Here is a 25742-nt window from a genome sequence, read left to right as displayed (position 1 = left end):
CGTCGGCTGCGTTCACTTTCAGCGTTACCACTGGTCGCGTTCACACTCGATGGTCTGTCCAAACACACTACACTCACAGTGTCGTTACGTTTACGACAAAAATCAAAAAGGTAATCACGGTCTATATCCCGGTCAATATAAGTCTAATGAAAATAACCGTGAATCATTCAAAACTCTTATTGTATGAAATTACTTTGCACTCTTGTGGATAAAATGCAATTTTGCTATCCGTTTTTTAATAATCAAGCTATTACCAGTTGGGGCGGTGGAAAAATGTTCAATCCATACTAATATTATAAATGAGAAAGTGTGTGTCTGTTTGTTTGTCCGTCTTTCACGGCAAAACGGAGCGACGAATTGACGTGATTTTTTAAGTGCAGATAGTTGAGGGGATGGAGAAGTGACATAGGCTACGTTTTGTGTTTCTAACTCGAGCGAAGCCGCGGGCAAAAGCTAGTATTTGAAATATTTGAATACTTAGTGTTCAACAGCAGTATGTTGCTGTTGTTGCTGCTAGCGGCGGCGCGTGCGCAGATCGAGCCGAGCCAAGAAGATGGCATCGACGTGCTGACCACGCCCATGCATGGCGAGGCCTGCGGATACGCGGTAAGCACATTTTACATTACAATATTACAATCACAATTTGGATTTCTTTCAACCCTTTTTTGCCAAGAGTGGCACTGAAACGTGAGTAGTTTCATGTGGTCTGCCTACCTCTTTATGGGATACAGGCGTGATTATATACACCGTGTTTCACTTAACACTAAAAACCTGAAAACAGTTTGCTCAGAATCGAGAGTAGAATCGATTGAGCTATATCTTGATAGGGGTAATATTTTTATTTAGGTAAATTAGTATTATTAGTTATTTTTTACGTGCCTATTCTATTGTACTCGTAATACAACATTGTGTATATCGCATTGCTAGAGGTTGTTTACCTTTTTCAGTATTTAGGGGTATTAATACTGGCTGGTTACTTGGGCGATTATTTTATTTTAGTTTGACGTTGTTTGTTAGTTTAATCTTAATGTTTATCATAAGTCATAACAAATTGAACTCGTACCTAATTACAACCTTGTAATTTTGAATATTGGGTTTAAATTTGCTTACTGCGATTACCTGTCCAATTTGTAGTTTACTATGACAAAGCTTTAAAGTGTTATACAGTGACATCTTAGCTGTCTATTGGTAAACCTTATGTCGTTGCAGTAACGTACACAAATAAATAGTCTTATGGTTTATGATGGTAGTTAGCAATTTTATTATTTTATTGAGTGTAGAGCTAAAAGTCAAGTACTTAGAGCTGTACAGAAAATTAAAAATTCAATTTAAAAGAAAGTAACCATCAGATTAAAGATGAATACTCTAGATGAGTTTAAAAAAATAAAAATCAGTTGGGGTGTCTGAGGTTTTGAGTGATACCGGAAACACGTTGTATATGTATGTATGTAATATTGCAATACAATACAAGTACTCTTTACTGCACACCTCAAAAAATACAGCAACACACAGGAAAGCAAACACATAAACAGGTAAACAACATGTGGTCTTATCGGCAAAGAGCGATCTCATCCAGACAACCTTAAGCGGAAATTGAAAAGATTTACATTGCCAGTAGTAGGTCAAGTAGGTGTCAGTAAAATCAAAGAGAGAAACTTATCAGAAATTAAAGTACGGCCCCGTAGTCGAATGGCATTTTCTCCGACGCGAAACGAAAACGAAACGCCGCGAAAGGTAGTCTGGCTCTGTCGCGGCAATACGCAAGAGCGATAGAGATAGATATCTACTAGCGTTTCGTTTCGTGAGAGTTTCGTAATCGTTTGTGCCTTTCGGCTACGCACCCGAACAGAAAACGACGGGGTAATAACACCCAATTATAACATGAAACTTTAAAAGTTTGATGTGTCTGTCTGTCTGTGTGCTGTCTGTCTGTAGCATCATAGCTCCCGAATGGATGAATCGATTTCGATTTCGTTTTTTTGTTTGAAAGCTTGTTCTTAGCGATATTTGATGAATATCGGTCCACTATGTCTAGGGTTTTTTCAGAACTTAAATTTTGCACCTTCTCATAAGAGGTTTATTTTTCAGAGCTGCCTTCCTGTCATACCAGGCTGGCTGAATGTTCACATCGTACCACAAACGCATAGCGAACTAGGACATGGATATAACTTCCACCAACATTTTACTGGAGGTCTGTATCATCATCATTGGTCACAGCATCTTGACTAGAGATGGGCCGAATATTCGGTAAATATTCGGTATTCGGCATATTCGGCAAGTTTTTCAATGTTCGTATTCGGCCGAATAGTTCGGTTATATTGCCGAATATTTATCGAATAAACAAAGTAAATAAATAGCGTAAGTTGTTTCGTTTTTCATCGGATAATGACATCCTATTTCAGCATTCTAAGGAACCACCAAAGGGAGATAAAATGCGTTAAGATATAAGTACCTACAATAATTATCTAAAAAGTGAAAATAACGTAGTTTAAGGAACAAAAACCAAAATTTTCTTCGGCACTACATTATAGGAATAATAAGAGCCTTAGTACCCGTTACCAATCATTGAAAAGTTTTTAACTCCAAGCCAGGATTCAAAATATGGCGGAACCGAATATTCGGCCGAATGTTCGGTTCGGTAGCAGCTCAACCGAATGTTCGGCCGAATATTCGTATTCGGCAAAGTCCGTATTCGGCCCATCTCTAATCTTGACAATAGTTATTTAGTGCCAAACCGAGCAAAAAAGGCACGGCCGTACCATCCTTTTCTCGAAACAATTCAGCCGAATAGCACAACCGCTCACGAAACGAAACTCGTAGATATCTATCTCTATCGCTCTTGCGCATTGGCGCGACAGAGCCAGACTACCTTTCGCGGCGTTTCGTTTTCGTTTCGCGTCGCAGAAATGCCATTCGGTTACGGCACCAAGCCATTTACCACCCCCTGTTACTTCGTTGTGGATGAGCTAGAAGCCTGAATTGTCAGCAACCAAGCAGGCGTTGTATAAACACGGTATATTTCAAATTGCAACTAATTTGAACCTGTAGCACAGTATAATAAAGAGTACTATCGTACAGTATGGCCACTCCCGCTCCCCGCTGAAAGTGCCGCCCACCCCCTCTCGGTTACCTCACAGTTACCGCCTGTCAAAAACGCGAACAGTCTACCTGTCATATTTCACTCATACAAGCGTAGTACTCGTTCACCTACACGGGCTTAGACTGTGTGCTAGGAACGCGCCTCTTTCATATATTTGATCGCCAGTGTCCGAGGTGTGCCTGTAGTTTAAGAATTGCATATTGTATGGAACTGTGCAAGTTCGACTAAGGTACAGGGGGTCAAATCTCGACTGGGGGACTCCATTTTTTCCATGTTTTACAATGTTTGCATTATTATGTATATGGTAAGCGTGTTCTTATAATGGAGAAAATGGATTAGTTACAATAGCCACCCCAGTCGAGATTTGCCCCGCTGTACTTTTTTTTACTTTTTGTCTTAAAATTATTTTTATTTGCCAGAGGATCCACCGCTACCTAAGAACACAATCAACATGAAGAGGATCCTAGACGCCATACTTACAGAGCTGTGGAGTGATAGCAATCGCAGGTTAGTAATAAATAGATTTTATTCACGTGATACGCTCACGCAGGGGAGAAATTGGACTGTGCGAAGCATGCTTTGTTATAGATCCATTATTTATTCATTATTTCGCCCAAATGAATTGTTTAATTTTCTTTTTGTTGTTCTCTTTTTTGTCTTTTTTAGGGTTTCGTAGTCAACTAAGTAGGAACCCTTAAAGTTTCGCCATGTCTGTCTGTCCGTCCGTCCGTCCGACCGCGGATAATCTCAGTAGGTAACCATTAGCACTAGAAAGCTGAAATTTGGTACCAATATGTATATGAATCACGCCGACAAAGTGCAAAAATAAAAAGTGGAAAAAAATGTTTTATTAGGGTACCTAGGGTACCCCCTACACGTAAAGTGGGGAGTGTTTTTTTTTTTTCATTTCCACCCTAATATGTGATATATTGTTGGATAGGTATTTAAAAATGAATAGGGGTTTACTAAAACCATTTTTGATAATGCTCATATTTTCGGAAATAATCGCTCCTAAAGTAAAAAAAATGTGTCCCCCCCCTCTAACTTTTAAACCATAAGTTTAAAAAATATGAAATAAATAACTAAAGTACTTAGATATTTATAAAAACGTTCTAGAAAATTTATTTTGAACTTGATAGGATGAACAGATTTTGAAAAAAATACGGGAAACTACGGAAGCCTACACTGAGCGTGGCCCGACACGCTCCTGGCCGGTTTCTCTCTTTATTTTTTAATTTTTAAAATTAAAATACCTATAGTATAGGTGCCGGCAACGATTTCCACCCCTTGGCATTGTTATTATTTAATCGTATGGCAATAAATATTGGCATTGTTACATATTGTTATTCAGTAAGCTTATATTAAGTCACGGCGGTCACTCAGCATCATGGGGCCAACCTTGTACAACTCACTACCCTCAGATAGAACAAATTTGAAAAGTGACCACATATTTAAAAACAAACTTAAACTGCTACTCACAGAAAAGGCATACTATAGCATCGATGAATGTATATTATCTAAGTTTTAACTTCTGATTAGCAGAAACGTCTGCAATCGATGCCACTAGGCTTAGAATAAATTTAAAAGTGGAAAACACAAGGCAGACATTTTCCACTTTTAAATTTATTATCTAAGTGTTAAATTAAAATGATAAATAACCGTTAACTGTTAATTATAACTTTAATATTCTATTTTTTTAACCCTCACTATAGCGAGGAAACTACAACGCAAAAAATGCATTTATCACTGCTTCCACAGGTGGTAAATCATCTTTATTACTATATTCACCTACTTTTATCAATTTTTAAGCAGTTATTTCGACTTTATTCAAGGTCAAATCACTTTACTCACTAGTGGATAAAATGCGTTTTTACCCGCTGATATTAAAGAACAAAACACGTGTTTCCGAGTTAGTGAGGGGAAAAATATTTTTTTACCAATAAAGATCTGTATTCTGTATTCTGTATGCGGTAGGTATCTATCGTAGTAATGGTGTTAGTAATGAAATTTTTCATTTATTTCTATAGATTCACGTTATCGGACACGGCATATCTATTTCATTGGTGGAAAAATCGTCATCCAGCCGGTGAGTTAAGGCCACAGTTAAAGTGTAATGTCCATGTGATTAACTGTACAATTCGGTGGAATTTAATTAAGTCTGAATAAGGATAAGTAAGTCTTGTTTTTTTTCACACATTTGCCCAGTACTTTAGTCCATCGCTTTCATCCAATAGCCAAGATCATTTTAGATTCCATCAATTTTCAAATAGACCTTACACCTTCCATCAAAGAGGATCGAGCATTATAGAGAGTTACTGTCGAAGTAAAATGTGTAATCACAGTGCATAGACTGCCATCTCTTGACACAGGCTTAAAACCTTTGAACCTCAGTTTTGACAGTTTGGCCCATATTCTTAGCTTGAAATGTTTTAAAATGTCAAATATTAATATTAACGCCATCATCTAGCTGAGCGTACCCCAAAGGTGTAATGCCATCTAGGCCACCGTACCTTTTTCTGTATAGTACTGAGGTACGTTTTTTTCTTAGACTTTATCTGCCTATACGGAGTTATATAAGTCTTTGCCTTCCATGACACGAGCAAGGGCAATCGGCTAGGTGTACTCCTTTAACGCTAGATGTCACTACAAATAACTAATGTAATTGTGTTTCAGTCCACCGAATGATGTACCAGCTAGTCCGCTCTGGCCGCCTGACCATTGTTGGCGGCGGGCTCGGAGTCAGCGACGAAGCTTCGACCAACTACCACGCTATCATCGACCAATTTACCTACTCACTCAGGTGAGAATAATAATTCGTTATTACCTATATTTTATTACTCATCATTTCTGACACACTCTCTCTCTCTATAAGTACTCAAATAATACATAACTAAGGCGAGTCATACAGTTGATAATATGTTGTTTTAGAGCTACCATTTTTATATAAATCGTCCAGTACCTTTATACACACAGGGGAGAATAATCTGGTAAATCGCACTGAGTAAAAAACTTCAAAAGTTCAAAAACTTGTCCTAATGGTGGAATTATGGTATTTGGTATCTCCCTAATTAATCATCCAACCAAACTAGTCAACCATTAGATCAAAGAGGCCAGTATTTAGTCATAAAGAGTGGTACATATGTACTAAAGTGAGTTAAGCTAGTCCGCTCTGGCCGCCTGACCATCGTGGGCGGCGGGCTCGGGGTCAGTGACGAAGCTTCGACTAATTACCACGCAATCATCGACCAGTTTACCTACTCACTCAGGTGAGAATGATTACTCATTTCATACACTCTTTTTCTCTAATACTCAAATAATACATTTTTGTACAGGCTAGCAATCTTGAACTTAATCATAAAAAAATAAAAACCGGTCAAGTGCGAGTCGGACTCGCTCACCGAGGGTTCCGTACAAACTTTCAATAGTTGAATCATCAAAATGTTATTCATAGAACTCTACAGATTTGACTAAATCCCTCAAGACTCAATTTCCCACATAACAAGTAATATTTTAATATACAATTTTATTGTTAGACAATGTCCAAATAAAATCAAGACTATTCGACTTCAATAGTTTACGACTTACGACATGTCGCAAGGACGCTCCTGAACCGACCTCATTATATCAGGAAAAAACGCGATGTAGGAAATGAGCGTTCAACGTACAGCGACATCTATCGGCAAATTGAGTAAACTAATGCGCGCGAGCTAGTATGGAAGATGATTTTTATGGAAAATTGTTTATTGCGTGAACCGATTTTAACCATTTTGCCTCTATTTGAAAGCAGGTAATTTAATTGTTATTTTGTTAATAAATACAGGTACAATAAACACCCGCAAGGGCGTTGAAATTGAAAATGTAAATCTGAAAGGTTTTTTATAAATAAAATAAAAAGTTTTCAAGATACGTGAACGATTTTATTTTTCCTGTAATATTCATTATAATAGCCATGTTTGGTGAAAATTTCATAAATTTATGTTGGTAAACTTCGGAGATAAGGGGGGGAACGGTATTTTTTTTTACATTTTCCTTCAAAAAACATTTTTTTTCAACAACCACAAAATTTAAAAAAATGGTTTTGATATGTACAATTTGAGCTCTTTCTAACGATACCCCACTTGACCTAGTTACTTGAAATTTTCAGTTTGCCCCCCTTTCATTTTGGCCATTTTCTATCATTTATATTGATTAATTTAAAATAAATATACTTTCAACTTGTAGAAGTTCACAATGTTTATAACTATTCCAAATTTCATATCGATAGCATAAGTAGTTCTCGAGATATTTAACAATGTGACAGACGGACAGACAGACGGACAGAGTCGCACCATAAGGGTTCCTGTTGTACCTTTTTGGTACGGAACCCTAAAAACATATTTTTTATTGAAAACAACATTACATCCAACAAATACTTAAAATTATCGATGATTTACATTTGCCCGAACTAGGGAAACCCTGTGTTTCAGGCGAGAGGTACGGCAAAACAAGGTTCAAACTTAATTTAATTTAATTTTAATGTTCACTTACAAAATGTATTTATTTCAATAAGGCGAATCATATAGTTGATACATAATATAAGTCGTTTTAGAGCTACCATTTTCACATAAATCGTCAACTACTCCAATACACACAGGGGAGAATAAATCTGGTAACCTCAGTAGGAGAGTTATTTATTTAGTTAAACTTTATTACATACTAGCTTTTGCCCGCGGCTTCGCTCGCGTTAAATTCGAAAATTGCTGAATGCTCAGGCCCCGTAGCCGAATGGCATTTCTCCGACGCCAAACGAAAACGAAACGTAGTCCGGCTCTGTCGCGCCAATACGCAAGAGCGATAGGGATAGATATCTACTAGCGCTTCGTTTCGTGAGCGTTTCGTGAGCATTTGTGCCATTCGGCTACGCACCCAGTGGAGCGCAGAGCCAGGAGGATGATTGGCGACAAGAAGCTAACGGCCAAGCTACAGTCTTTGGCCCATCGGCGGAAAGTCGCTAGTCTGTCGGTGTTTTACAGGTTGCACTTCGGGGAGTGTGCTCAAGAGCTACACGAGCTTATTCCACCGTCCCCATTCTACGGACTCTTAGACGCACGGCCGGTCTCCAGCCTTACTTGGTGGATATTCCACGAATCCGCACGAAGCGCTTTGCTTCTTCTTTTCTTATGCGCACTGCCAAGGAGTGGAATTCCTTGCCGGCGGCTATATTTCCGAGCTCATATAACCCGGCAACCTTCAAATCAAGAGTGAACAGGCATCTTCTGGGCGATCTCACTCCATCGTAGGCCACGTCTTTGCCTTTGGCTAGTCTATGGTCAAGAGTAAGCCCATTTATAATTAAAAAAAAAAATGCTCCATGCAAACTTCCACCCCCTGTTTTAAGGAAGTGGGGGGTCAAAAAGAGACGAAATGTAGCCTATGTCACTCTGCATCACTTCAAGTATTTCCACTTAAAAAATCACTTCAATTCGTCGCTCCGTTTTGCCGTGAAAAACGGACAAACAAACAGACACACACACTTTCCCATTTATAATATTAGTATGGATTAAACATGTAAAATCGAAGTATATATGTATTGTCGAAAATCGCTCGACATGTTTCGCTCCGTAACGAGGAGCATTTTCATTGAGCTCGCGCGATGCCGATGGTATCCCGAGATCCCGACGCAAAGTGCGGGCCGCGCATACCTCCTATGCAGAATTCTGCATTTCTATCTGTCAATCTAATCACACAGGGACTTCCTTAACTGTATTGTCTCATACAGGAAGCTGAATTCTACTTTTCGTGCCTGCGCGCGCCCTCTGGTGGCGTGGGCGGCAGACGTGTACGGCCATTCGAGAGAGTTTACCTCGCTCATGGCACAGATGGGGTGAGTGATTCGCGATCTACAGAACCTTCCGAACGAAAATTAGGAACTGATAAGTTCAAAAATGTTTGTCCTTTCTCACAAATACATAACATAAGTCAACATGACAGAAAGAGACAAAACAATTTTTAACTAATCAGTTCAGTAACTTTTTTATTTATGAATAATTAAGGAGGTATGTCTTTGTTTCTAATCCACCAATAAAACGAAGTAAAAAATGACAGACAGACGGACAGAGCGTCGCCATAAGGGTTCCTTTTGTACCCTATTTTTGGTACGGAACCCTAATAACAGTAATAAAACGTTATTTTTTGTAAAAAAAATCAACTGGTTGGTTAACCAAACGACTGATAAACCTATGTAACAGATTTGTTAGCATAAGTACTTAGAATTAAGAGAATGACATGTAAAATATATTTTATCAATAAATGATCGTATCGTATCCTATCGATATAGACCGCGATTACCTTTTTGATTCTTATTGAGGTCCCGATATTCCATCATTTCCATTTTCATTTTTTTTACACTTTCTTGCAGATACGACGCTCTATTCATAAACCCGATCAGCTATGACGAACAGGTGGCGCGTATGGGGCGGAAATCAATGGAGTTCCTGTGGCGTGGCAGCGATGACCTTGGTAATCATCTTCTAGCTGTACGATTATGTCGAACTACCCGCTCTTGTACAGTCAAGTGGAAAAATACATACATACATACATACAATCACGCCTGTATCCCATAAAGGGGTAGGCAGAACACATGAAACTACTAAAGCTTCAGTGCCACTCTTGGCAAATAAGGGGTTGAAAGCAAACGAAACTGTGACATTGCAGTGACAGGTTGCCAGCCTCTCGCCTACGCCACAATTTAACCCATATCCAATACTACAATTTAAGAAAGGGGGTGGTGCAAAAATACGTATCGAAATAATCGTCTCATAAATATGGTACTACGCTCTTATTACACCGGCCTAAGATGCTATAGGACACATTTTTGAGTAAGATGTGTACACCCATATTTTTACACTTGACTGTACTGACTACACGCTGTGTATTGGCACCTATACCGGTGTGCCTATCGCTTCACATTTCCAAAACGATCTATCTCAAATTTGCTGCTGCACAGATTTGAACCTTACAATTATCAGGATACAGTTGCTTTTTAAACTAACTTGTTGCCTTAGCACGTGCCTAAACAGAAGCTCCCGCTCAACACAAAAGGAACAATATCTTTGTTTAGAACCGATCCTTTCAAAAAATTCATACTATACGATTTGCTCCCTAGGGATGTCAACTTGTCGACCCAACACTCACAATATTTTTTTAAATATATTTAATGGGCTTACTCTTGGCATATATCCATACTAATATTATACCTAAATGTGAAAGTGTGTGTGTCTGTTTGTTTGTCCGTCCTTCACGGCAAAACAGAGCGACTAACTGTCGTGATTTTTGAAGTGGAGATAGTTGAAGGAATTGAGAGTGACATAGCCTATATTTTGTCTCTTTCTAACGCGAGCGAAGCCGCAGGCAAAAGCTAGTTAAGAATAAGAAGATCATACCATCGCATACATTAAAACGTGACCGCCTAAGAACGCGTATACACTACACCACACATAGATGGCGCCACAAAAAAATGCCTTGTTGCCATCGATTATTTGTAGATTGGCGTTAAGTGTCACTTTCGAGCCATAAATCCATGTTAAGAGGATACGGTAGCGAAAATGCTAAAATGGAAAGGAGCCCCCCTTTCAACTTGGGAATTTTAGTTAAATATACAAGTGTTATTAACTAGATTTATCGAAAAAAAATTGTCCATTAAGAACAACTCAGTCAAAAGATATTTCAAAAAAATCTTTAAAATCGAGGTTCCGCTCTCGACTCTTTCCTCCTTCAAAACTTAATCAATCGGAACGAAATTTGAGAATCTGAATAACAATGAAATAATCTATGTCGGACCGTTTAGCTTTTTTGGTTAATTGTTACCAATCTTGAATATCACACAAAAAGGCCGTTTTTGGAAATTTTTGATTGGCTCTAGAATCTTTAAAAAGCAGAATATCAAAAAAATCAAAACGGTCCGACACAGATAAAAATAATAACAATCTGTGTTGAAAAAATCATTGCTCTATCTTCAAAAACCAGGGAGGAAATAGTCGAAAGCGTTTGTATGGAGAATTGACCCCTACAGTATCGTCTTAAAAGTGACACTTAACGCTATCTACAAGTATAATCGAAAGCTACAAGACATTTTTTCTGTGGCGCCATCTATGTGTGGTGTAGTGTATGCGCGTTCTTAGGCGGTCGCATTTTAATGTATGGGATGGATTACCTTCTTATATTTAATCTATGTTCTTGGCAACAGACTAGCCAAAGACAAAGACGTGGCCTACGATCGCGACATCTCTCGACAAGTAGTAGTACTGATAATTTACGCTAGTAGACGCGTGGATGACGCTAGATGTCACTACAAATAACTTGCATTTATTGATGTATGGAGTTAACTCTTCCCTTACTTATTCCTCTATGGTTTGTAATGACCAACTGACCACTCTTGTATCATAATGTACTTTTCACTTTTCCCACAGGTGCGTATTCGGACATGTTCACGCACAACTTGTTCGACGGGTACTGGGCGCCCCCTGGCTTCTGCTTCAGTAAACTCTGCTCAGACCCACTGCTCGTCACCTCCAGCCATCTCTTCTCCGACATACAGGACCGGGTTGGTATATCCGTATAGACGGATATAGTCTAAGAAACAAACGTACCTCAAAGCCCTAGAGAAAAAGGTACGGTGGCCTAGATGGCGTCACACCTTTGGGGAACGCTCGGCTAGATGGCGCTAATATTAATATTTGACATATTAACACATATCAAGCTAACAATATGGGCCAAATTGTCAAAACTGAGGTTCAAAAGTGTCAAGCCTGTGTCGAGAGATGTTCTCATAAAACAAGTATTTGTGTCCGATATGCCTTAATATTCATGAACTGAATATAGCTGTTTTTGGCGCAACGTATAAATTTTATCTTCTCAAAAACTCATTTTTTTGGCGTAACGTACATCTATCTCTGTTATTAATCCACTTAGTGTAATACTTATTATTTAGTGAAAAAAATCTCAAAGAGATATGAAAAATTCAAAAACAAGCACCAACATTCATAAGGAAATAAATAACAGTTATGATTTTTTTTCTCAAAAATAAATAGTTTTTTGGCTCTCCTGAAAAATCGTGTTTTGTCCCTTAGGTAAGCCCTTACCGATATATTGTTGATTCGAATGCCGAGTAACTTGTAGAATGTACTAGTTATACTTAACAAAATCAATACGTAACTTGTTGTTTGAACCAAAGAGCACGTAAGCGCTATTTTAATCAAAAAACTTGTTGAACGAACATGAAAACTGGTTGTTTTTTCTCTCAATGTACGATGGAGTGAGCTCGCCCAGAAGATGAAGTACTCGGTCTACTCCCTATTTCAACATTTAGCTCTGTTTGACCCACAGGCAGACAAGTTCATCGAAACCGTGCTGTACCGACAAGCGCCCAACTTCGAAACTCGGAATGTGATGGTCATCATGGGGCATCGGAAGGCATACTCCGACGCCAAAGTCTGGTTCACCAACATAGACAAACTTATTGGGTACGTACGGTAAAGCATAGATAAAATATGACGACCGGTCTGGCGCAGTCGGTAGTGACCCTGCCTGCTGCGCCGCGGTCCCGGGTTCGAGTCCCGGTAAGGACATTTATTTGTGTGATGAGCACAGATATTTGTTCCTGAGTCATGGATGTTTTCTATGTATATAAGTATTTATATATTATATATATCGTTGTCTGGGTACCCACAACACAAGCTTTCTTGAGCTTACCGTGGGCCTCAGTCAATCTGTGTAAGAATGTCCTTTAATAATATTTATTTATTTATTTATTTATTATTTATAAGAAGATCATACTATCCCATACATTAAAATGCGAGCGCCTAAGAACGTGCCACACACACATAGATGGCGCCACAGAAAAAATGTCTTGTAGCTTTCGATTATACTTGTAGATAGCGTTAAGTGTCACCTTTGACACAGATCTATGGCTCGAAAGTGACACTTAACGCCATCTACAAGTACCTATAATCGAAAGCTACAAGACATTTTTTGGCGCCATCTATGTGTGGTGTAGTGTATGCGCGTTCTTAGGCGGTCACATTTTAATGTATGGGATAGTATGATCTTCTTATATTTAATATATGATCGCCCCGTAAATTATTGCAGGTGATGCAATGAACACCCTGTATAGACTCGTTTTAATTATTTTATTCACTGTTTTAGCTACACAAACTGGAGAGCGAACCAGAAGCAACTGAATATAACTCTGTTCTACTCCAACCCGCCGTGTTATTTGGCCGCCGTACACGACGAAAAGTAAGTAATTTGTATTGTATTGTTTTTTTAAATAAATAAATATTATAGGACATTCTTACACAGATTGACTGAGGCCCACGGTAAGCTCAAGAAGGCTTGTGTTGTGGGTACTCAGAAAATGATATATATAATATATAAATACTTATTATACATAGAAAACAGATTGTATTATATTAGATAGAAAGCTATTGCTAATATAATCTATCACGTGCCTTCATAAACGTTGGCGAAATCATCGATGCGAGGAGGAGCCATAACACTTAAAAATTGATTGAAAATGTAGGCGGCATTTCCATAGAAAATTAAAATTTCGCGCCATTTTTGATGCCATTGTCCTACCGCTAATAAAAGTAGCTTTTTCTGTTCAAAAATACCACATTTTTCTATTTTATTTAATCATATTAAACCACATTGTGTTTCAGCCCAGAATTGGAAACGAAACAGGACGATTTCTTCCCGTACGTGCACGACAAGGACAGCTATACTGTGGGCATGTATACCTCTAGACCTACCTTCAAGTACATCATCAGAGAGGCCCACGTTTACTTACAGGTGAATAAATAACGATACAAGTGCGAAAAGTGGGAAATTAAAACATAAACTTAAATGCCAGCAACGCAGCTCCAACACTTCTGGTGCTTCGGTGATACTTCGACGCAGTTACATGCATGCATCATGATCACGGAAAACACACAAGAAATTATGAAATAAAACTATGGAAACGGGTGTCACCCGTTGACCACGGATACTGTAAAGTGTTCGAAACGTCGGGATATTTCAGATTCATACAAATCCTATAGTATATTAACCGAAGTTATACACGAAATTAGTTCAACTCGAGAATATTCAATAAAGTTAATCACGGTACTATGTTAATTGAATCCTACTATTCAATACATATAGATATTGGCCGAAGTCCAGGCTTATACATTATAGTACCTTTAATTTTCATGGTGTTTATTTTAAAAAAAGGAAGTGGTATTCGTAACCGCTATTCGATACCGGTTATGCTCTTAAATGGATCACCAGCATTAATGTTACATAGAATCCTTTGCTCGGTTCAGGGTCTAAACTTGGCTCCCTTGTTCACTATTGTCTTGCAGACTCTTTTTTCGCATATATTTGATTCGTATAGTAGTTCTTGGCAGAAGTCACGTTTGGCAGAAACACGTTACGCAGAATATGCTTTGGCATAAATCATTTCACAGATTTTTGTAATACCGAATCTTATCTTGTCATAACGTTGATGAGCATAATAGTCTTCTAGTCTAATACTACTTTCGCAGATAATATTTTTGCATAATATTTAGGCGGCATAAACTTGCAATTCGCTTAATCATAGCGAGTCGGTTGTGTTACGGATGTAAGATACCTAACACTCGTCCTCGCTTCGCTCGTCGTCGTACCTAAAGGTGCCACTGTTGGCCGGGACATTATTTCCTTTTTGATGGAGTGTCATAATTCTGCTTGTAATAGTATGCTTATATTATGCTACTTATACGATAATTATGGTTCATAAAATTATGCTAAATCAAAGTCGACCAAAGTCATGTTCTGTAAAACAATATTCTGCCAAATGTGTCGTATGCGTGGTAGTAATAATGCCAACTAAGTTTTCTGCAAAATTACCATTCGACCGAAAGTGAGAAACATGTTATGCGAAGATTGCGAAGGGTGTATCTGAGCAAAATTATTCTGCCAGATGAGGGTAACCCCCTTGTGACAAAATGTAATATTTCAGATAGCGAAGCAGATGCAAGTCACAGCCAATATGGGACCCTATGCGGACATTTTCGACAACTTCAACTGGGTTATGGGTGAGGCAGTTTAATGTATAAATATTATAGGACTTTCTATACTTTCTTACAAAGATTGACTGAGTCTCACGGTAAGCCCAAGAAGGCTTGTGGTGTGGGTAAGTATAACCAATTGTATAGTTCATCGCGACTATCGCGATGAACTACAACTCGTTCGGGCTATCATCGCGTCTCTTTTATTTATAGTTAGTTTTGGCATAATTTTACAATCAAGAATTCTCTTTGGCATAATGTATATTGGCATAATTCACCTTTCGCATAATCTGTTATGGTATAATATAGTTACGCATAATTTGTCTAGCCATATTTTTGTTTGTCCGAATATATTTCGTGCATAAAGGTTTTTCGCCGAATGGCTTTTATGCATAAATGATTTGTGCATAACATTGTTTAGTCTAGTAATACTACTAAGTATATTGATGTTGCAGTTCTAACCTATCCTAACCGAAATTCTTGACAAAATGTTTTATTTGTTGAGCTCGCAGTTCTAAAATAACCTAACCGACTCTCCTGACAGCATTTAGCATGGGTGGTTATTCTGATTTTAAGAAATATTTAATACAATTATGCCAATCAATTTTATTCATAAAAACAATCGGTGAAAACAGTATTATGGGAACTTATTTTCGGAAAAAGTAATATTCGTATTATTTTACATTACGACAAACAAGTTTTCTGCCAAATTAACATTCGTCGAAAATCGATTATGCGAAAATCGTTTCGGACAATTAAAGGTATGCCAAATAGAGGGAACCCTATCGCCGATAGCTCATCGCTTACTCGCGTTTGGTGGGACCGTGTCTGAGCAATTCTTTTTTTTTTGCCACTTTTATGAAGTGTTATATTTAAAAAAAAAATGCTATTTCTACTCAGAATTACTAGCTTTTTCAATCCTAGTAGTCAAATAAATTGTCCCATACGATTTTTTCTTATTTTGTTACCATTTTCCGTACATGTTGTATGGGGTAACAAAAGAGGAAAGTAAAAAAAATGTATGGAAATTCTGGGACACTTTTTGTCTCCCAGTGAGATTGAAAGTACTCGTGATTCTGAGTACAATTGACCTAAAATTCCCTAAAACAATAAAAAAAAATTTATTGGCAAAAAAAAAGAAATGCTCGTCTAATAAAGTCATGTGCAAGAATATTCTGTCTAAAATTAAACTCTGGTCATTGCAGGGGTGGTCCAGGACCACAGTGTGGCGTCAGGGGTGATCCGGGACCGGGTAAAGCAGTACTACACGGAAAGGATCGACGAGGCTATCACAAAATCCTTGGAGTTCGTTTCTAAAGCATTCACGTAAGTTGAGCATTTAATGAGTTTTTTTCTACTCCCGGAGTGTTATTCGTCGTTTACAGTGCATAGATCTTTAAACCCCTACAAAAAAAATCCCTAAAGCCAGCGTCTGCCAGCTTTCCGCGCATGCGCGCAGTAACGAAAAAACTGAAAACGCACTCTTTTGCTTTGTAACCATGGCAACGCATTGTTATAACGAGACTGCACGCGTGCGCGGGATGTCTTTGGGCAGCAGCACTGATAGTGCAAACCTTTTCGTCATAATTTTTAAGATAAAAACCGCCGCCTTTGGTGTTCTGGTGAAAGGTACTTGCGAATGTTGGATTATGTTTTGTTGGCAGAAAACTACGCTCAAGTCCACAGCACGTGTCGTACTTTAAATGCCAGTTCAACATATCGTCCTGTTTTGACTCACGGTTCATTAAATATAGTGTGAGTATTTATAACCCATACCTATTAACACTTACTGATATAAATAGGCTAGTTTCCTATATTTGAAAAAAAAATATGCAGTGCACGAAATAAAGCACCACATAATTAAAAGAAAACTGTAGTTCTGTTTAAACATTATTTCTATTTAATAAGTCAAAGAGAAAGATATAAAGTAAATGAATTCGTTTGAATGAAATATAAAGTAAATGAATTCATTTTTCGAATTGACCGTCACGTCACTTCTCAGTATTTCATAGTAATTCCATATTTCAAATCGTTTTGACAGTTCTTAAAAAGAAGCTGATTTGACAAAAGACCTTTACAGGGGACAGCTCAATCACATTTTTTGCCATACGAAATTAAACCTTATTACTGAAACAGAAAGTCGATCGTATCAGACTAGCGAAAACGGTCCACATGAGAGGGCATTGTTTGGGCTGGTGTCCCTCTCGCACGTGTTGCCAGTGTTAATGAGGTTCCCATATTAGTAGTATTTTTATCTGTATATTACCTGACTTTATAACTTCTTATTTTATTTTAATGTTATATTCAAACTAGGGTTTCGATATATTTCAAAAAATTTGAAAATAATTATAATGTAATTATTTTGATGCCAGTAAATCAAAGATTTGTATAATTAAAAAATACTTTCAATTGGGTGTTAGTAGATTTAGTAGTAACTTTGAAAATTGACTGGTATCCCCAATTTATGACAGTGATGACGTCACTGAATAATGTTGACATTGTCAGCAAGTGCGAGAGGGACACCAGCCCAAACAATTACCTCTCATGTGGACACACTTTTTGACCTAACTAAACAATCTAGTTTAATAATTCTAAATCTATGGATTTGACTAGTAGGAAACTAGCCTATGGTAAGCAAACCTTTTTTAGGGTTCCGTAGTCAACTAGGAACCCTTATAGTTTCGCCATGTCTATCCGTCCGTCCGTCCGCGGATAATCTCAGTAACCGTTAGCACTAGAAAGCTGAAATTTGGTACCAATATGTATATCAATCACGCCGACAAAGTGGTAAAATAAAAAGTGGAAAAAAAAAGTTTTGTTAGGGTACCCCCCCTACATGTAAAGTGGGGACTGATTTTTTTTTTCATTCCAACCCCAACGTGTGATATATTTTTAGATAGGTATTTAAAAATGAATAAGGGTTTACTAAAATTGTTTTTTGATAATATTAATATTTTCGGAAATAATCGCTCCTAAAGGAAAAAAAGTATGTCCCCCCCCTTTAACTTTTGAACCATACGTTTAAAAAATATGAAAAAAATCACATAACTAGAAGTTTATAAAGACTTTCTAGGAAAATTGTTTTGAACTTGATAGGTTCAGTAGTTTTTGAGAAAAATACGGAAAACTACGGAACCCTACACTGAGCGTGGCCCGACACGCTCTTGGCCGGTTTTTGCTTTTAGATCCAGGTATACAACCCGCTTGGTTGGGCCGTGACGACACCAGTGCGGCTGCCCATCTACCCCACTAACAGCGTATTCAAAGTCTACGACAAAGATGGTATCCTTGCATTCATTATAATAACACGGTGTATAACCCCTTGACTGTCAGTGGAGGAGGGTAAACAACGCCTCGGCGTGTTCCTACTTTTTACACGCTTTTTCATCACACCCGTACTTTAAATGTGCTATTGCACGCAGGCGGAGTGTGAGTTATAGAAAAATCGTTCTCCCAAGGGAATAATGAAATTTCTTGTACCGTACTTAACTTTTTTACATCTATTTACATATTTTTTACATTGCGAGTGTGATGAAAAACATTGTGTGTAACTCGGGGAGTATGAATATTACTAACTCGAGTCTTTAACTTTCTTCTCGTTAACAATATTCAACTTCCTCCCCTTGTTGCACAATGTACTATTATTTACTTTCACCTGTCCCGTGGTCTGTCTGTAATCAAATCTTGCAAGTTACATTTTGCACACATATGTAAATCACGTGACAATGCAATATTATGGTATCATGAAGCTGATCTGATGATGGAGCAGAAAGGTTGTCATAATAACTCTGTAATGGAACGTCGTATCCCAATCGAGTAAGGGGTTTTTAGAAACGTCTAGTAGAGCGGTAGATGACTGTTGAAAGAAAAGTATTGTGGGCGATAAAATCTAGTCTTGTGCCAAAAATGAAATAGTTGCGAAAAAATTGCTTTCTTTATGAGTACGGACTTTTTCATTCAATCAATTTAAATATTTATTCGTAATAAACTTAAAACTACACAATATGCAAAAAAAAAAAACAGTATTACTAAAACTACAAACGTATAATGGATTGATAAGTTTATCATGAAATGGTCCCGTCTCAGCATAATGCTGACCTGGAGGTCAGCGCTGATCTTCCGACGAGACCATTTGTGAGCATTCAAGCTTTTATTACTAAATTAAAACGGGACTTAATCGCGTAAAACTTACGTTTTATATTTAACCCGACGTTTCGGACATGACATTACGTCCGTGGTCACGGGTAGACTGGCTGGGAGTTGTATCAACATCTTCTAGCGATTGAAATCAGGAAACATCGTAATTTCAATCAAAATGAAGGGCAAGGGATTTCATCTTCGTGGAATCCAGTGATTAGCAAGTGTAAACGTGAGAAAACTTCCCGTCTCATACCATCGGATGTCGTGAGTGTTGTATGTAGGCAGAGTGGCAACCCTAGCGTAAAAGTGACTGATGACAATCAAGTGCGGGTAGTTCGAAAAACTCGTACAGCTAGAAGATGTTGATACAACTCCCAGCCAGTCTACCCGTGACCACGGACGTAATGTCATGTCCGAAACGTCGGGTTAAATATAAAACGTAAGTTTTACGCGATTAAGTCCCGTTTTAATTTAATAATATGAGTGAAGATCGTGTTAGTTTAAATCAATATATTCAAGCTTTTGTTTATGTTATGTTATTTAACATGACAAAAGTATCCACCTGTTCAATTAAAATAATTATTTGCAGGTGAAGAAGTAAAATCAGCGACCATAAAATTGCCAGACACAATATTAAACATTAATGATCGCGCGGACGCTGACTACGAGCTAGTTTTCATAGCGTCCAACATTCCACCTGTGGGATTCCGGTCTTATTATATAGAAGCACACTTCCATAAAGCCAGTGTACTTGTCCGAAGACACGGAGGAAAAAGCCGAGACTATGATGATGATGAAGACAAAACATTTACACCCAAGTGGAAACAGAAAGCAAAATCAAGAACAAATAAACATAAAACAAAAGGTACAAAAGCAAATAAACGAGAAAAGAAAATGATTACAACTAACACTGAATATGTAAACAATACCCAGAATATTACTAGCAACAATTTAGAGGACCTAAAAGATTCTGTTAGTAATTACATGAAGGATAGGTATCTTGTTGATGATATAGATAACGATGAAATATATAGTACTACAGAAGGAGAAACACTGCTTCCGATGCTAAAAGAATTGACTACAGAATCCGCAGTTATGCTTCCTATGCTAAGGGATTTTTTACAAAAATCTAAAGTTTTTCGTAAAGTGGATTTCGCTGAAAAAGAAAAAGCATTATTATCATCGTATGACTCGTTTGAGTCAAAATATCCTAGTACTGAGACACAGTTCGAGAGTACACATACAACTGAAGCGGATATAAAAATACCATTTAAGAAAAGCTTTACAAGGTTCAGTGATATAGTGGTGCCAGACATAAAAGTAAATATTAATCGCCCGATAAAGGGACCAATCATACAAAAACCACTACAATTAAAATCTATAGATCCTTACAGACCGTTGAATTCAACAACAGAACCAGATATAAGAGTATTTACGCCAGTCAAAAAAAGCTCAGATATAAAGATAGTAGTAGATACAGGTAAAAAAATATCAAGTAACAAAAGCATAATAAAATCTAAGGCAAAAGAGCAAGAATCTGTAGAATTTGATCAAGCTAGAACCGAAGCAGATAAACCCGAAGATTTAGCAATAGTGCCGGTTCAAGCTGCTTCATCAAAACGCACAGGTGGCTGGATTCAATGGTTTAGCACAACTGAGTCAGTATTAGTAGTGCCAGTTAGAAAAATGTGGGAAATGGTTACATCAAAACCTAAGTTGAAAGGCGAAATGGAACGTCAAGATGTGGAAGTGAAAAGTAATGAAGATATTCATATTCAAGAACATACAACTGAATCAGTAAATGTTCCAGTAGAGATTGAAATAAGACAAAAAAATAAAACACATGTTTTCAACTTAGATGTGAATAGGAATTCCGAATCAATTATAGACACTGATGTGGTAGTTGAAACAGGTGCCCAGAACGAAGACATTGAACACATCGAAAATCTCGAAAGGTTTAGAATTTACTCACAGACCACTGAAGAGCCAAACTTACCAGCTACGGGAGAGATCGCTCCGTATGAAGAGGTTGAATCAAGTACTGGCGAAGAAACTACTGATTTTACGACTGAGAAAATAGATTATACATACAGTTCCCCACGAAATATTAGATATACAGATGACGATAAAACATTGCATGTATCTCCAATTCGAACTAAGAGTAACACTTTTGACACATCGACAGTTGATTCTAATGAAAAATATTTCAAAGTAGATGATGGAAGCCGATTGTTTATTGGAAACAAGGTATTACATACACTTCTGCACCGATAGCATGGTCGCGCGATAAAACATCAGGCCGTCCTATGCGCACTTTGTAAGTGCGATAGGGACGACCTGATGTTTTATCATTTATCGCGCGACCATGCTTGCCTTCCTGGATTTTTCATATTGTTATTCTGAATATATTATTGCATCATCATTTTTACAAAATACACTGCGTGTCAACCATACATTCAACTTTCAAGACTTTTTCCCTGATTTTCATTTTTTTCGTATCAGTACTTAATGTTCCTTCTTGTTGTAGGTTTTCTCTCCTGTTCCCGATTTCAACAAACTCTCTCTATTCTTACACTTTACGTTAATAATTCTTCTCTTCTTAGATCTTCCTCTCTTTTCTTTGACATCTATTCTTAATTTTTTTCTTTATTTCAGTACGTCCGCGTAAACCTTAACGAAAAACGCCGCGTCTCCAGCATTTTTCTCCGGAACGGTGTCCGAATGAACCTTGAGATCCTCATGTTCCACTACGTCTCTGATGACCCCTCCAAATTCGACATCAGGACTTCACCGAGGAGAGACATCAAACCACCTGGCGCCTACATCTTCAGGCCTATAGACCCTTATATTGTTAGATCGGAGAATAACTATGATGTCGACATTGTCAAGACAGATATTGTTGAGGAAATGCGTATTACTTATAGCAATTGGACGTCTCTGCAGCTGAGGTTGTATGTGGACAGTCCAGTTATTGGTAAGCTTACTTAAAACAGCTAATGTCTCCGCGATCACAGTATAATAAAGAGTACTATCGTAGAGTATGTCCAAACCCGCTCCCCGCTGAAAGTGCCGCCCACCCCCTCTGTTACCTCACAGTTACCGCCTGTCAAAAACGCGCAGTCGACCTGTCATATCTCATACAAGCATAGTACGCGTTCACCTGCACGAGCTTAGAAAGTGTGCTAGGAACGCGCCTCTTTCATATATTTGATCGCCAGTGTCCGAGATGTGCCGCGATCCAAAGAGGACCTTTGCCTCCAAAACAAGAACACGCCACTTATCCAGATCCTAGAGTGTCCGGCTTGTTAGCTGACGCAGATTTACTATTATAAGTCTCCCAAGCGGCATCTGGGCCGACCCGCCGGGCGGATACCAGTTGGTCTTCCCAGATACGCTCTCTTAGCAGGCTGATCCTCTCCCATTCTTAGTACTAAAAGTCCTTCCTTCAGTTTGTTTTTTTACCTACCTATTAAACGATGAATTAAAGTTGTTGCGAGTAGCTGCTTGATGAAAGATCTCCGATCAAAACACCGTGCTCTCGCCAGTCTCGCCTCCGCCACACTTTAACCCATAACCCAGTTTTCTACGACACCCACGGGAAGAAAGGGGGTGGTGAAATTCTTAACCCGTCCCCACACGGAGCACCCGGGGGATTAACAATTTAATAAACTTAATATACGATTTCCATCAACAGAACTCCACTGGCTGGTCGGTCCGATTCCGACAGAGGACGGTCTGGGCAAGGACGTGTTCATCCGATACAAGACCGATTTGGACCACGACGGGGCGTTCTACACGGACTCCAACGGACGACAGACCATCAAGAGGATCAGGGGGGCGAGGGCCACATATAGTCCTGTAGAAATGGACCCCATCACAGGTACACCGGTATTCCCTAAGTATCCACTTTTCTATGCTATTAGTATGCACTTTTTTTTTTATACCACGTCGGTGGCAAACAGGTATACGGATATACCGTCAAAGAGGAATAAATAAGGGAAGAGTTGTAACTCCATACATCAGTAAATGCAAGTTATTTGTAGTGACATCTAGCGTCAAATAGCGTAAATTATCAGTACCACTACTCGGCAACTAGGTGCCAACAGTGTCGCGTCTGTCAAAAATGTAATATTAAAACAGTTTACAACTTATATTACAAGCAGAAGGAATTGAAAACAGAGTGCCGATTAATACTATTGCAATATTAGCTAAAAATTGTTGAGCATTAGACTAAGAGAGTAACGTGGTCAATATGTATGGTCATGACTCATGATGACCACAATGACCTTCCTGGAACCGCGAATAGACGCTCAGGTATAATTTCTGTTCCCAGGTAACTTATACCCCGTGACGTCTCGCATCCACATCGAAGACTTGAACAAGAACATCCGTTTCTCGGTATACAACGACCGGTGCCAAGCTGGCGGAGCCTTGTTAGACGGTGCTATTGACCTGATGCTGCATCGCAGGATCCTCACCGACGATATAGGTATCCAGAGACTAGAGATGGATACCGGATATTCGCCGGATACTACGCTAATATCCGGTATCCGGCCGGATACTACGCTCCGCTACAATCCGGTATCCGGACACATTTTTCTATCAGGCCGGATACCGGATAATCGCCGAATACTACGCTAATATCCGGTATCTAGTAAGTTACTATCCGGTATGCGGACACATTTGCATGCATTTGTAATTTAATGTTTCTAATCTAGTATTTATAATAATTGTTTAATTGCATTAGTGAGTTACGTGACATTGTAAATTTTTAGAATACTTAAGCACTGTCTTGTGAGCATTTTGGGATCACCTGTAAGCCCGCAAGAGTTGATATTAAATCGATAAATCGCAGGATCCTTACCGACGATATAGGTATCTAGAGAGTAGAGATGCAACGGATAATGGTTTGGCCGGATACCGGATATTCACCGGATACTACGCTAATATCCAGTATCCGGCCGGACACTGGTAGCCGGCCACATTTTACTATCCGGCCGGATACCGGATCATCATCACCATCATTCTCTTGCCCTTATCCCAGTCACTTGGGGTCGGCGCAGCATGTCTTTCTCTTCCATACATCTCTATCACTCGTCATCTCATCATACCGGATAGTGACCGGATATCCGTTGCATCTCTAAGAGACTAGCAGAAGAACATTCGTTTCTCGGTGTACAAATGATTGGTAATAACTCTGCAACTAGGCGATATCCAGAAAAGTTTACATGACATTATAGAGGTAGTCTCCAAATGTGATCAGGAATACACTGTCAAAATCTTTCGGATTATTCAGGCGCACGGTGTATGTAGTTTTTAATATATATAAAAGGAAGACTGGCTACACGCTGAGGGTGCAACAGCTGCAGTCGCGTCACTACGTGCACTTCAGTTCGTTCGTTGTGCGCGTGCCGCAGCCGCTGCAGGACACCATCGCGAGCGCAGACTTCTGGCCGAAAGGTGTGGTTTTTCGGCGGTTCCGGGGCAACCTGCCAAATCCCACACCGGGGCAAACGACGCAACGGAGCCACGCTGAGACGTCATCGCCCAAATCAATTGTTTAATTTTTCTCTTTTTTTTTTACCTAAGTTTCATGACGCATTGGTTTTACTGTAATGTCATGTAAACATGTTTTTACTAATAAATAAAATAAATAATATAAACAATATCTTCCCAGGTTTCGGAGCATACTTAAACGAGACAGAATACGACGAGCCGATCCGCGCAATCGGAACTCACTACCTCTACCTCTCCAAGGCTCACAGAAACAAAATATTCGAAAAGAAACTAGTCAAAGAAATAAACTTCGCTCCCCGCGTATTAACATCCAGCCATCTCATGTATTCTGACGACTTACGGAAACAGTTTTATGATAGTAAAAACGAATTTAGCGCGCTAAAAGAAAAATTACCACTTGGAATTCATCTTTTAAGTCTAGAAAGGATAACTGCCGATGAGATGTTAGTACGATTCGAAAATTACTTAGAAACAGGAGATGCTACAAGCGACGGAGTTAGATATGTAAGGTTACGAGACCTTTTTAAAGATATAAAGGTTGTTTGGTTAAAGGAAACTTTGTTAGCTGGTAATATTTATAAAGAGCAGTGGCGACCGACGCAATGGAGAAAGAAAATAAGTTTTATAGAAGATTTAATGAGCATTATGGTAGTATTAATCAGAGCTTTGAAGAAGAAAGATTGGAATTACCTGATGAGTTGGGCGGGAGGGGTGTGAGACTGGCTCCGCAGCAAATCAGAACGTTTATTGTTAAGTATAAATACACTAGAGGTTAAGATTTGTAGAGCCAATGCGATCAAAAATAGCAAAGTGGATCGAGTATTAAAGAGAGTTACTGTCAAAGTAAAATTTGTAATCACAGTGCATAGACTGCCATCTCTCGACACAAGCTTAAAACTTTTGAACCTCAGTTTTGACAA

The 25742-nt window shown here is 38.6% G+C and overlaps 1 protein-coding gene across 1 annotated transcript; it reads left to right on the top strand.

The window, feature by feature from the left end:
- Positions 1-495: 495 nt before the first annotated feature.
- Positions 496-25742, top strand: LOC125239531. The gene is given in 19 exon segments (XM_048147146.1): positions 496-606; positions 2089-2191; positions 5774-5900; positions 8859-8963; positions 9498-9598; positions 11548-11681; positions 12464-12600; positions 13283-13375; positions 13798-13927; positions 15117-15192; positions 16371-16491; positions 16830-16920; positions 18351-18447; positions 19895-21552; positions 21961-22279; positions 23000-23185; positions 23639-23929; positions 24950-25435; positions 25438-25742. Coding segments are annotated over 19 exon segments (4527 nt in total). The 3' UTR covers positions 25599-25742.

Source organism: Leguminivora glycinivorella, chromosome 25 (assembly GCF_023078275.1).
Source record: "Leguminivora glycinivorella isolate SPB_JAAS2020 chromosome 25, LegGlyc_1.1, whole genome shotgun sequence".
NCBI classification, from domain to species: domain Eukaryota; kingdom Metazoa; phylum Arthropoda; class Insecta; order Lepidoptera; family Tortricidae; genus Leguminivora; species Leguminivora glycinivorella.
The sequence above is the reverse complement of the archived record's forward strand: the minus strand, read 5'-3'. Positions and strand labels throughout refer to the sequence as shown.